The following is a 13,172-nucleotide window of genomic DNA, read 5'->3' as shown; positions in this document are numbered from 1 at the left end:
GCATGGACACATTTAATAATGAAAGGGGCTCCATCTTCCACCTCAAAAAATTCTTTTCCCCTTTTAATCCAGAGGAGTTTGGGTCCCGAGGAAGGTGATTTCAAGTTGTGGGTTGTAAAATTATAGAGAAAGCAGCTTGAGGCTACTCAAAACCTTCAGTTTAGAGCCCCCCGCTGCTTGCGAGAATTGGGCCATCTCCTGCAAAACTGTGTTGTCAGTGAGCCCTCCTTCCCTTCTGGGAAATCATCCAAGCTGTTTAGGTGTGAAGGATAGAGGGAGGAGAATGTCTTTTCACATTATTCCGAAGGAAGAAGGAAAACTCAGCTCAAATCAGGGAAACTCGAGTTGCACGAAAACTCCGGCAGAGCCGAAAGCAAGGAGATATGAATGACCATAAATTAATGGACCAGATTAATCAAGCGCTGAATAGAGAGAAGATATTTTTCATTTGCAGAATTTTAATGAATAAGTGGCATTTCCTCTCCTTTTATCTCTCAGCTTTTCAGAATTTTAACAAATAGTTATAACATTTCTATATTTAGAGGATCCTGGCACTTCATAAATATCGAACTGTGATATTATCCAGCCAGGCATCGGTAGGGAGAATTTGGTAATTACCACTTAGAGCAAGTCATTAAAATTCAAAAGCAGATAAATAACGGAGAGGAAATGGCATTTATTCATTAAAATGTGAAGGATGAAAAATTTCTCCTTGCTTTCTTGGTGACAATGAATCAGGTTCAGACTCCTTCCAGGGCCAGACCCATCTCGTGGCACAAAGGTAGCAAATCCAAGCACTGAGCTCTGAACTAATTCTCTTCTGCCAGGTCCTCAGACTTAGCTGTATTTTATTATACAACTGGTTCATCACTTGCTGGAACAACACAAAAAGCAAAACAAAAAACCAACAACAAAACCACCTAAAACTGTTTTTAAAAAGGTAAGATTTAATTGATTTTTCTTTTAAAAGTGGTTGTGGGATGTATTCTCTCTCTCTCTCTCTTCCTGATCACAGAGCATGGCACTTCGAGGTAATTGCCTGTAGATTGATCAGGGGTGAGATTTTGGGGAGCCAGCTCTGTCTTTCAGCCTTGTTCTCCGGCCAATTCTCCTTTCAAGAACACGTGCACTGGGCTGTGGCATGAGCTGCGGAAGTAGCTGCTATAAACCCAAACTGTATTTTTGTAGAAATGTCTTTCTTTGCATTGGAAATAATATAATAATGAGAGTTTACCTAACCGTGGTGGGTTACAAACACAACCGTCACTGTAAACCAGAGGAAAGGACACTTACCTATGTCCAGCACTCACTACTACAGTGAGTTCTTTGACGTTTGTCATCCCTTCCTGATTCACAAAGTACCATCCTCACCACAAATTATATAACCTACTAATCCGATCCACCACAATCCCTCTACAAATTGATAGAGAAACGTGATAACTAATAAGAGAGTTAGAATAAGGAGCCCCGGTTTCACGCAGTGCCTGGCACAGGGGCGCTGCCAGCTCAGTTGGAAAAAAACCGTGCAGAAGAGCCCTCGTGTGGGTACAGAAAAGCAAAGTTTCTTTAAAATTCCTGGTCTTTTTGTAGTCAACGCTCCTTCTGCCACATGGGGCTTGTTGTAGATAACAACTGGAATGGCTGTCCCAGATATTTACCATTTTCCCAACTCCGCTATGAATATTTAAGAGAGTATAGGCCACCGGAGAGTCTTCTACATTCGAATGGCCCTTTCTGACCTGCTTATATCATCTCCAATTCATGCCAGCTAAGCTGTACAACAGCCACTTCAGAAAAGAAAACCCAACTCCACTTTGTTTCCTCACGAGGCCCACAAATTGTACTCTTAAACAAAACGTAGTTGGTTATTGCCAGAGAAGAAGAAGAAGAAAAGGAACAAAGCTGATGGAGGGAAGGCTCAAATTGCTGATTTACCTGCAGTGCACAACGATGGGTCCGGCTTCTGGGGGATTGAGGAACTTCACTTGCCGGACGAAGCCCAGGAGGCCCGTGGCATAGCAAGGAACCCCGTGGTCAGGCCAGCTGGTGAAGTGGAACTGCCGAATCTCTCGGATCTCATGGTAGCCTTTCTGAGGAGACAACACAACCTCTATTTTTCTCCCATCAGACCGCAATTGGCACATTCTGATCCCTGCTCTCTTCCCTCACGCAGAACAAGCGTTTAGCTCTCGTTATAGGCAAGAAGGTGTCCTATCCTGCTATTCACTCTGAAAGACTTCAAGCTGAACACCACTTAAAAATGAAGTGGGTAACACACAGCTGAGGACTATGAAGGTGATCACCAGCTCCCAATGCAAACCTGTGGTCCTTTGAGTTCAAACCCAGCTGATTAGGAACTTTACAGGGTGACTTCACACCATGGCTGCACTTCTCCAGCCTCCTTTGGTGTAATTGCCATAAACCACCAAGAAGTCACTCTTAAACCACCAAGAAGTCACTCTTAAACCCTTTTTGAGGTGTTGAAGCAACAGCCTGGGGAATGAACAAGAAGAGAGTGAGCATGCCCCAGGCAATGGTAGATTTTCTGCCACCTCCTGCCAAAAAAAACCCTCAGTTTGAGATTACAACTGGTGGTGAAAAGGGCAGAAAGTGGTATTTCTGGTGGGACCAAGTTATGGGTACATGAAAATTGACACCACATGTATATGCCCTCCAAAGGATAACACAGAAGTGTCAGTTAGCTGTGACATTTTATCGTGGAGAAAATTTACATGCAGTCCAGCAGCACGTCCTTTAGCCTGTTGGATTTTGGCATTAGCATTTTTACCAAGTTTTTTCAGTGATTTAATGAAATATGAGACTGATGTACTAGAAAACTGGAACAATATTCCCAGTGTGCCTGAAGTTACTTTAGCAGGAATTTTTTGAAAGCTTTAAAAACCACTGAGTGTTTGGAGAGTAATTTGGACAGACATGGAATACTCTCATACCTGGACTTCCAATTTCTAATTACACATAACAAAAATCTTCCAAATCCTGACGATTTTGGGATAATGTTTATATTCTTGCCTTTATTACAATTTTATTTCTGTTGAAAGAGGACCCTACCTGGCACTTGGTTTAACTGATACTTCTTTTCATCAGCAATTTGCCACTGTAAAACATGACAGTTATTATTCCTGGCATACCCTCACCTATCTGCTGGCTTTTGGATGCATTTAAACTTCGTGCACTGTGGATTCTACTTTTGTGGCTACATCAAGATGCTCATGTAAAATCATCTGTCCAAAATTGGAATCTCATCAAAAATTTAGGTTTCTGAAGTGAAACCTGTCCAAACAGTAACAGCTCCCATCTCCAAGAGCATTACGCATGTTTCCCAGAGTTCTCATTTCTGAACGCAAATTAAACGTCGTATCAAACTTTCAGCTGACTGAAGATTTCCTTACCTTTTGTACAGTAAATGTGCGTATGACATACTCCGCCAATGGTTCTGTTTCAATTAACGTGACTTTAATATCTCCATAGACCTCTGTGTCATCTGGCCAGTACCGAACACACTTTACCTGCGGGGGAAAGAAAGAAAACATTGAGAGGAACCAGCTCAAGTTGAGTCAGAGCTGACCTACTTTTCACTCCACTTTCAAGCTGAAGCCCACGCAAATTGGGCTTTCTTCTGATGCACAGGCCTTGTCAAAATTAACTGTATAAATTAGATAAAAAATCCTTTACCATATATAGAAACTTTGGGGAGGATTTTTTCTGTTTCTTCTGTTTGGAATACAAATGAAAAGGATGCATTTACCTATACTTATTTAGGATGGTCTCCCTTAAATTTCCACGCATGCCCTGACCGTATCTCAGGTTTACAGAACACCTGGCAGTCACTATCACCATCCCCTTTGAGAAAAATCTATGCCCTCGCTATCACTACTGTAATTCTGAACTCTCTCTGTTTAGCCAAAGAATTTCAATTCGTAGGGATTGTGAGATACTTGCTGATACATTCAATTTGTTTGACTCTAAGCTTTCCTTGTCAGATGTGGGCACAAATTTGACATTTTACCAGCTGTGACAGGCCTCAGCTAAAGAAAGAAATCTCACATCAAAATATTCGAAGCCTAGCCACTTCTAGAAGCCATGTGCAAAACTAATAGTAGAAATTAAAGCCAGGGCTGTGAAGCTTTAGAAGGGATATTTAGGCTAACAAAGACTATCAAGTTATTAAATGCTCTATCATGAAAGAGTGGAACAGCACCTTAAAGCTGAAGCAATTAGCTACTGTGAAGCAGGTTTCATGTTCCAGTTCCAGTCATAATCAGAAGGGGTTTCATAAATATTAAATATGATTAATGTAGGTTTGTTGCCTTTTTTTTTTTTAACACAGAGGCCTTTATTTCAAACAAAAGTGTCAGTACAAGGCAAAATAGAATAAATAACAATAAATGAACAGAACCAGCTGGCATTCAACCATGAGATCTAAAGGAAATTAAATACAAAGCAGCTGAATTACTAATGGCTGCAAGCAAAATATGATTTAGTTTTTTCTTAGTACCCGAGCAAAGCAAGGTGACAAACACCAGGACAAAAAAGAGCTCCAGTTTCTAGCTGAGAATATCTCTAAACCAAAGACCACTAGGAATGAGAAGAATATGCTTGGTAAAGCCACCCTGAAGTCCAGCCTTTGCCTTTTGAGCTGTTCACGTTCGCTCCCATCGTGGGCTTTGGTGGTTGCCTTGTGCTGACACAGGGACCCCTGGTTCGCCCGAGTGCAAGAGACCGAAGTGTTGGGTGTTGAGGAGGCCAGCGCTGCTGGGTGGTCCCGGATCCAGCTGTGCACAGTCTGGAACCACCATGGAATAGTGATCTTCTGAAGCGACTGGAAGCTCTAGGCTTTGAACTGTCATTTAAAGAGCTCTTTTGATAGTCTGAACACCAGTGGCATGTTCTCACCCCTCCGGATTTTTGTGCGTAGAGAAGTATTCAAATAATACAGATAAAGAATAATTATTACAGAAGTACATTTCTCCTCCTGTAGTGAAAGAGGAGACAGCTTCCCAGCCGGCATAAATTTGTGTAACTCTGCTAAAGCTGAGACTTACACCAGGAACAAGATCCTTTTTAGTCTGAAAGGGAAGCAGCTAAGTATTACAAAATCTAGCAATTTAGAGGAAAAAAACCCGGAGTAGCTTAATACATTCCCTTACTACAGGAATCAAAAGGCATTTCACTTGCTGAGCTTGCTTGAGCAGCAGCACTGTGTTACACCCCGTGCTGGTTTGGGTTTCTATGCTGGGAAAGTGGTTCCCTTACCCTGCCCACTTCCACCAGGTTGGTGACCATGACAACACTTGCAGAGTTCTCTTGCCAAATCATTCTCCAGAAATCCTTCACTGTCTCTTGCATTGGCCCTGGGGCAGGAGAAAAGACAAAAGGACATCTTAAGAGAGCGTGTTAAATGCCAACATCTCTTTTCCGCTCTTCCCCAGCCATTGCTCTGTTCCCACAGGATCCCCCTCTCCTTTTTGGAGCATCCTTCTGTGATTCAGGGTTACAAACACAGAACAGGCTCGAGCTCTCTGAGAGATCAGACACCTCATCCTTCCGTGCAGCAAGTATTTAGGGTTCTAGCACCCTGGAAAGAGAGGTGATGTCTGTATTGTAAACAGTGGAGATAGTTCCAGTAGTTAATTGTGTGTAAGTGATGGGACAGGGATGCACCCTGTAGTCAATCTGTAATTAAGGCTGTATTGAATTTTGTACCTGATGCAGTACTAGAATTCCTCTATTTCACACTTTATTACTTATGAAGGAGGAAGGAAACATGCAGAATTTAGCCCTTTTCTGAATTTCCCCAGAGAGAAAAATATCAGGTTTCAACAACCGGTATTCACAAGAGGTTTATTAGACTGGAGCCTTTCTCTGACCTTGTTTCCTTCATCTCGTCTACACTGTAAACAAAATCCTCCCCTGGACTCCTGTTTTCACCCACTCTGGCCACACTCCATCCTCCGCATTCCCTACCTTGCTGCACTCCCTATGCCTGTACATCCTCAGACACTAGTTTCATTCTAATATGGCTTTTTACTCTTTCAATAGGAACAAGCCAGTGAGGAAAAAATAAAGCAGAATTTAAGAATAGGACCGTTTCTATGAAGATCATGTTTACAGGTAAGGAATGCGCAAAATTGAGGATGAATCATGATAGAGGAAACGGTCATGACATAAGAGTTTGGCCGGTGATGCAGGAAAAGAGCACGTGTTGTAAAGAACAGGAGGAGGGAGGTTTGTCATCTAACGTGGACAGCCCTAAGCACTGAATTCTTTTGGTTTTGATCTATTTTTCTTTTTTTTCCCCAAAAAGGCACTGCAAACTCATCAACTATCTTACAGAAGGTGGTGTTCAAGTGTATTTCCTACTAGTTTCCACTTACCAAAAGTTCATCAATCAGAGGCTTATTCAAACTGCCCTCTCCAAGCGATTTCACTCCAGAAGGTAAACCCAACCTCTGTAAAGCCCCTTTTAATTCTAGTCTCATACTTCATGCACAAAGGACACATTATAGATTATACTGCCACCTCTAAGTCTGTAGCACTTTTTATTCCTGTAGCTGAGGTTTTGCATTTGAGTGCCTTAAAGATCTTGGAACATCCTATTCCTTCCCTTTTGTGCTGCTAGACCAAGTTTTCTGACATTCCCCCAAACAGAAGGTGTCACCCTATAAAAAGCTCTGTAAAACAGCAGTGGTTTTACAAATATTTAGACATACAAGAATGAACTTGCCTTGAGTTGCAATGTAATGGCGAGGCCGGTGGTATCCCTGGAGTGAAAAACAAGAAGAAAATACGTGACAGTCTGTGAGATGAGAGTTCAGACAAAGCACAACAGCATCTCTTTTAATACCTTCCAGGTACCAACAACTGCTGTACACTTACCAGTGTACTAACACTGGTTATTGAATGAGTGAAGACCTGCAACTAGGTTGCTCTGGGAGATTTTAAGTGGGGGTAACTCACTCAGGCTGAATAACAAGATCTCATCATGCCAAAGAGAAAACAGGAGTGGGGCAGTTTTCACTATCTCCTGTGAGCAGCTCTGAAAACTAATAGGCAAAAATTGCACCTTGTTGGAAAAAGAAGAAAGGTGTGCGTTTGCCTCTGTATGAAAACGCTGCGTATCAGTCTTCTGTAACGTTATCAGGCGTATTTTTCATCCCGTAAAGAAACTCCGCTGAATGTTGTCATGTTCCTAAGATTCAGGAGATGCATACAAGATACGCATGTCCACTTCATCATTCTATGTGTGCAAGGGAAGCTGCTTTTCAAAGGTGATTTTATAACACTAAAAGAACATTTGTCCATCTATTTACATGCCTTCTGCACTACAACTTTGTAAGAAGTCGATATGTCCCAGATATCTACTAATGCTGTTGCAAGGGGCTGATACTGATTTCCTCATTTAGCCCACATTCCACTTATGTCTGTGCATATGTCAAACATAGGAAATCTCCATCTGTCCAGTTTGGTCAGACAGAATAAACTGGAGACTGAGAACCTTCTCCCTGTCACAACACACTGTTTGTATAACGCTCAGCTGTCATCCATATCGGATCAACAGTCTGTCCCTATATAGGATGCACTGAATTCAAAAGCAGATTTGTCAACAGGAGTGTTTGTCATAGCAGGAATGTCCCGGAGCCTTACGTCTATGTAATTGGCGTTTATGTAGTCGGAGTGAGGGTCCCCATCCAGCAGCTGCAATCTCACTCTTGAGTGATCATCTGAAAGAAGGAAAGGAAAAAAAGTGACAGTAACGATAAAGAGGACTTTGTAAGTGCTTCATTTTACCTGCTGATTCCTGCAAGTGGGCAATTGAATACTTGCAATGATAAAAAATGAAATGATATCAGAGATATTTCTGCTCCTACAAGCCTTTTATTTTAAGATGTAACATTTAGATCCTTAGGTTAGTGTTCATTGATACTCTGGGTTTGTTAATTTTGCTGCTGTCACCATAACCCTTACAGAGCTTTTAGACACAAACGTTCCTTGATCTGGGGGTCTCAGGACAGACCTTTGCAGGATGCATCTCCATTACCAAAATCATTCACGCTTGGAAGCAACAGCCTCCCTGGCTTCATCTGATCTATGGAAACTGAGGCAAGAGCTAAAACTGTCAAGATCAGGATAAAGATAAATAGGTCACGACAGAGGTATAAAAGATTAGGGTGGGTAAAATGGCAAGTGGAATCCTGCAAACAAGAAATGGGGCAACCCAGAAACCTGAAAGGAAATACCAAGGAAAATCAGAGCAATGTTCCTTTATATAACACACAGAACTCACAGCAGCAAAATGGCACCAAGGCAGGGATAAAAAAAAAAAAAAAAAATTAGAAATATTCACGTTTTTGAGGACTTTCAAAGTTACTTTAGATAAGGCAATCAAATAACAGATATCAATCTTTTCATCTCCCAGCATCCTCCGCAGATCAGACGCAGAAAGAAACCACCCCAGAGGGCAGATCATGTCATGATTTTCCACCAAGGGAATATTTTGATCTTCCTCTGGAACCGCTGGTGCTGGGCTCTGGCAGAGCAGGACTGCTGGTGTGATCTGCTCTGGCAACCCCAGCACTGCTCTGCAGTTGTTTGCAGAACCACCATCTAAGGGCCGGTTGCTCAGCAAAAGCTACTGGGTTACTGGGGTCACTGCTGGCCGTGCTGGGCTCATTTTGTAAAGGTTTATTTTAAGAAGTATAGAGTCCATTAAGTTTACTTCCTCTCTACCAGCTCTGTAGACCCTAGCTCTCAGCCAGCAAGGCATTCATGTTTAGAAGCACTTTGCAAAATATGGGCCCAAGCATGATTTACATTCAATTAAAAAGAATCATAGCAATGAAACATAAAAATACGAGGTATGATTCTGCAGTAACTCAAAAAGGGTTTTAGTCATCACTTAATTAAATGACACATATGCATGCAGTTCTGAAAACCGAGAGCTGGATATCTATGTATGAAATATTTATTTGGTTATAAAAAGCAATGACTCTCATAGACCGTTCATTCTTTGGGTGAGATTTTCACAGTCAAAAACACAACCACATTGCTGTATTTATCAAACCCCATAATTGCATTCAAAAAAGGTTACACGGGCGAATCCATCAAAGGCTCCGTTATATTTGTATTAATAAATATAACCTTTGTAGCCACAGAGGAAGTAGGTATAATTCTCAGAGTGCTGATGTTGTTCCCAACTCCAGACAATTACCTGCGCTCAAGGCAACCGCACTAGGAGTTGCAGTAAATCATGTGGTTAGACAGAAGACAAAAGAATTTATACTTAGAGCAATTGGCAAAGACAGATAAAGAGCTGATTAAACCAGACATCTAGATGAAATACACAACATCTCCCGTAGACAATTTCGCACTTGTGATTCAAGGCAGCAAACTAAGCTAGTTAAGAATCACACAGAACAAAAGCAAAGGGAAAGAACCCTGGAGCTAACGGTTGGGAGGGGAACATTTACTAACTCCTCTTGTGGTGCTACAATAATATAATGTTATCAAAGTCTTACCTTACTGCAAGAATAGAACCAAAAAGCGATGAGACCAACAATTACGCCAGTGGCAGGTGGAAAAGAGTCTCAGGTTGATTTTTTAAGTGAAACAAAGACACTGTCTCTGCACGGTGCTGTACCTGAAGTGCTCTCAATAGCCCCCAAGGAAGAACCTGCCTCTCTTCATTTAACAGAGCCAAACCCCCAAATTAAGTTTCAGCACTTTGAGCCACTGTTTAGTTAAAAACTTGAAGTGGGCGAGATGAATATCTCCTGGGGGAGCTGGACGTGAAGGACCTAAGCAGGAGACTGCAGAACACGTCTTTGCATTTCAGACAATTATGGATAAAGAAAAGATGCTCTTTAGCTCTAAAAATTGTTTCCTTACCCTTTAAGCCGAATATAGTTATTCTATCTGAGAAGAACAGTAATGGATGAAAAAATGACCAGAGGAAATGAATTATATTTCCAAAAAAGGAGATATTCAGGTTTAGGTCCAATTATTTTGGGACCAAATGAAAACCACTTTTAGTTGAACTTTGCTTTAGGAGGACAGAATCCACAATATGTCATTGCATATTTTACACAAATGAAATTAATTCCTGAGGGAGACTTATTGCTTTTGAGAGTGTGAACAGTGCAGAAGAAAAAAAATCTGTATATATTGTAAGCACACAAAATATTAATGACATCTTAAAAGTGTCTTTAATCTTGTTCGTAAGTTTAGGAGCACAGTCTGTAAACCCCTTTTTTCCCCCTCAAACTTTGAAATGTATTTAGTCTGGGTTTGGGGTTTGCTTGTAACAGAGAGGGGCAAATACCAACGCAACTTATTATGCTGCTAACAGTAATGACCTCATACATAGTATTTTTTGTCTATAGACTTTAAAGTACTTAAAGAACAGCAAATCTCTTCATTATATCTTCTCCCAATAGTCAGAATTTGCTCTTGTTTCCGCACCCTTTCCTCCACACTACACTACACTAGCCAGAAGGCCACATATTTGGCACAGTGAAATGAAAGTATTGTTCAACTCTTCTTTAAATTTATCAGACACCGTATCACCGTGTGTTTCAAATGCGTTATCAGAAACTTTGAAAACGGAGGTAGAAAGAGAAGACAAATTCCATGTCTGTAAGATTAAGGACTGCCTAAAATGGAAATAAGCTTTAACAAATGTATAAATGATTTTATTTCTCCCTGTTTACTATAGTCTATGAAAATTAGCTGTGTTCTAAATTTGTATGAAGATTATTTCACCTGAAAATTGATCTTAGAACAGGTTTTAAAAATGGCAAGAATTTCACTGAAAAGCTCTGCGCACCCATTTTAGCACAAAAAATGTTATAGTTTCAAACTTCTGTCAAAATTCCCATTAGCGATCATCTGAAATATCACTGTAATTTTTCTACGGCTCATTTTGACGCCAGCACTGGATTAATCTCACACAAGTTTCGCCATCCAAATATTACGCAGCTAGTCTAAACTGGCTGTCAAGGCTCCCCGTGTAGTCAAAGGAGAAATATAGACATCTTTTGAAATCATTCAGTTCTGGTACAAAAGGATTATTTGCCTTCCCCAGACACACCGTCCTCCCCTTTGTGTCCCCACTGATCCTGGGCTGTGCCTTGAGAACTGGGTGATACATCCCACCCGCTCAGCATCACGTAACAGACACTGCACAGAAAAGCGAGAGTTTAGACACTACAGAAGAAACCATGGAATAAAAATTCTTGGAAAACAAAAGACTTCTGTTTTAAATCCAACACTGACATGCGGGTTCTTTTTATTCTGTGCATTATCCTTGTCCATGGCCGAGAAGCGCGTTCCACCTGCGTTTCAGTCAAGAGCTCCGTTAATCTCCGCTGTTCACTCTTTCTACCACAAAATTCTCCGATTAATTCACAGTCCTCTAGCCCAAAGCATATGGTACTCAGAGCATGAAGGAAATGAAGCCAATTTCTCTACTGTCTTTTGTCATCAACTCAGTAGTTTTTAATGGACCATCACAAGATTTTAAGTGGGAAGATGGTAGAGCTCCACTGCAGACAGGAGGATGTGTCTAAAGCAGCACCAGCACTCCTGTGAGTGCAGAACTTCTGTAATATTATGCTTGGTAAAGGGAGAAAAGACAGGGAAAGGAGAGCTCTCCTGTAAGTTGAAGTAAAATATAATCCTATGTCTTTATTCCCTTATCTGAGAGTTTTTATTCTCTTATAGTGTAATGGCTCTAAAGCTGGAGAAGATGGGGAGAAACAGAATAGAACCGAAGGTCTCATAGAACTTCTGGATGTTTCCTATGCGATGGGTTCAGCTCAGCCCACAAAAGCTGAACATGCCCCCCAACCACCACTTGCTGATGTACTTCGACAGCCTCAATATCTAAAGCAAATTTACATCATTTTGCTTCAGCACATAAATGGCCCATTACCTACCCTTGCCCCAGAAAGAAAAACCTTGCATTTCCACAACTGTCTTTGTGTTTACAGCTTTTATATCCAAAGTGCAGGTGCAAAGCTTGTGGGTGCTGCTGATATAACAGAAAGGAGGGCAGATCCCTCATGCACGGCACATCTGTGCAGCTGCAGCGCATCTTCCCACCAGCAACAATGGAATTCTGTGGTCATACAGACACCACATCCACCCCTCAGCTTTTCCTTGTCTCCAAAAAACACATCAGCATTGCAGGGAACCCTGAAAAGCTGGCGTTTCAAGCATGGCGGAGCTTAGAGCTCTCTTGCATCTCCTCTCCACAAACAGATTAATCCTCATCTGCAGTTTTGGTTTGCAAATGTAAGAACAGCAGATGTTGGGGCTGGCAGTAAGATCTAGGTTTTCACAGAGAGGCAATGATGTTAATACATCCCTGGGAAAGCAGTGAGCCGAGTAAAACAGTCCTGTAAGTGTGCTATTACCCAGAAGGCCATAAAGACAAGATCTAATCTGCTGTGATTCACTGAGCAGTGCTACTTATTGCAAGAGCTTACAAACCCACATTTTAACAAAAGTCTCTGAAGCAGTTACAAAAGTTAGATCAAAACCTGCCTTTTCGAATTCCCTCCCCAAAAGGCATGTGATATCTTGTTCCAGGAGTGATGAAATGACAACTGTGGTTAAATAAATAACATTAATTGCCATCTGCAGCCTTCTAGCAAATAAACTGGTAAAAGCAATCAGTGCATACTCCGGGTTTTACCAGCAATTACAATTCTAGCACAACAAAGCAGCTAAGGGTGTAATCATTTTCCACCTCTGCTCAGGCTTTTGCACAGTTTGTACCTACTGAACACAATTCGTTTTCATGATACACCCAGAGGGAACTCCTCTCCTGTTATCCCAGCTCTGCTATCAGTTCTCTATTCTGGATCCTGTCATTGCTTTTACTCAGGTAAGCTGCCCAACATCGCCCATCGCTAACAATATTCCCCTTCCTTACGCATCCTCCTGTCCCTCTCCCCAGCCTCTTCAAAGCGAAGCAAAGATTTCATCCCATTTTACTTTAGCACTTGTCACTAGATTCTCCTTGCTGTCTTTTCGAAGAGCTGTTGTCTCCTCAAATTCTTTGTTTCATAGATATTCAAGGTGAAGAAATCCCACTCAACTGTGTTATTTACTTCAACTCTTCTGTGTCCTTCCTCTCTTTTACTACCTTT

The 13,172-nt window shown here is 41.4% G+C and overlaps 1 protein-coding gene across 10 annotated transcripts in view; it reads right to left on the bottom strand.

Annotated features, from left to right (window-relative positions):
- The window catches only part of PTPRT (protein tyrosine phosphatase receptor type T), a 382,611-nt gene that overhangs the window by 22,013 nt on the left and 347,426 nt on the right, over positions 1 to 13,172 (bottom strand). For all 10 annotated transcript variants that reach the window (XM_065850187.2, XM_071815733.1, XM_065850189.2 and 7 more), the window contains 5 exons: positions 7,666 to 7,742; positions 6,746 to 6,782; positions 5,275 to 5,372; positions 3,411 to 3,527; positions 1,936 to 2,090 (listed from right to left, as the gene is read on the bottom strand). In XM_065850187.2, the coding sequence (XP_065706259.2) occupies positions 1,936 to 2,090; positions 3,411 to 3,527; positions 5,275 to 5,372; positions 6,746 to 6,782; positions 7,666 to 7,742 (484 nt within the window). The remainder of the gene's footprint in view (positions 1 to 1,935; positions 2,091 to 3,410; positions 3,528 to 5,274; positions 5,373 to 6,745; positions 6,783 to 7,665; positions 7,743 to 13,172) is intronic.

The sequence above is a fragment of the Patagioenas fasciata genome, chromosome 16 (assembly GCF_037038585.1).
Source record: "Patagioenas fasciata isolate bPatFas1 chromosome 16, bPatFas1.hap1, whole genome shotgun sequence".
NCBI classification, from domain to species: Eukaryota; Metazoa; Chordata; class Aves; order Columbiformes; family Columbidae; genus Patagioenas; species Patagioenas fasciata.
This window is presented reverse-complemented; position numbering and strand designations above follow the sequence as displayed.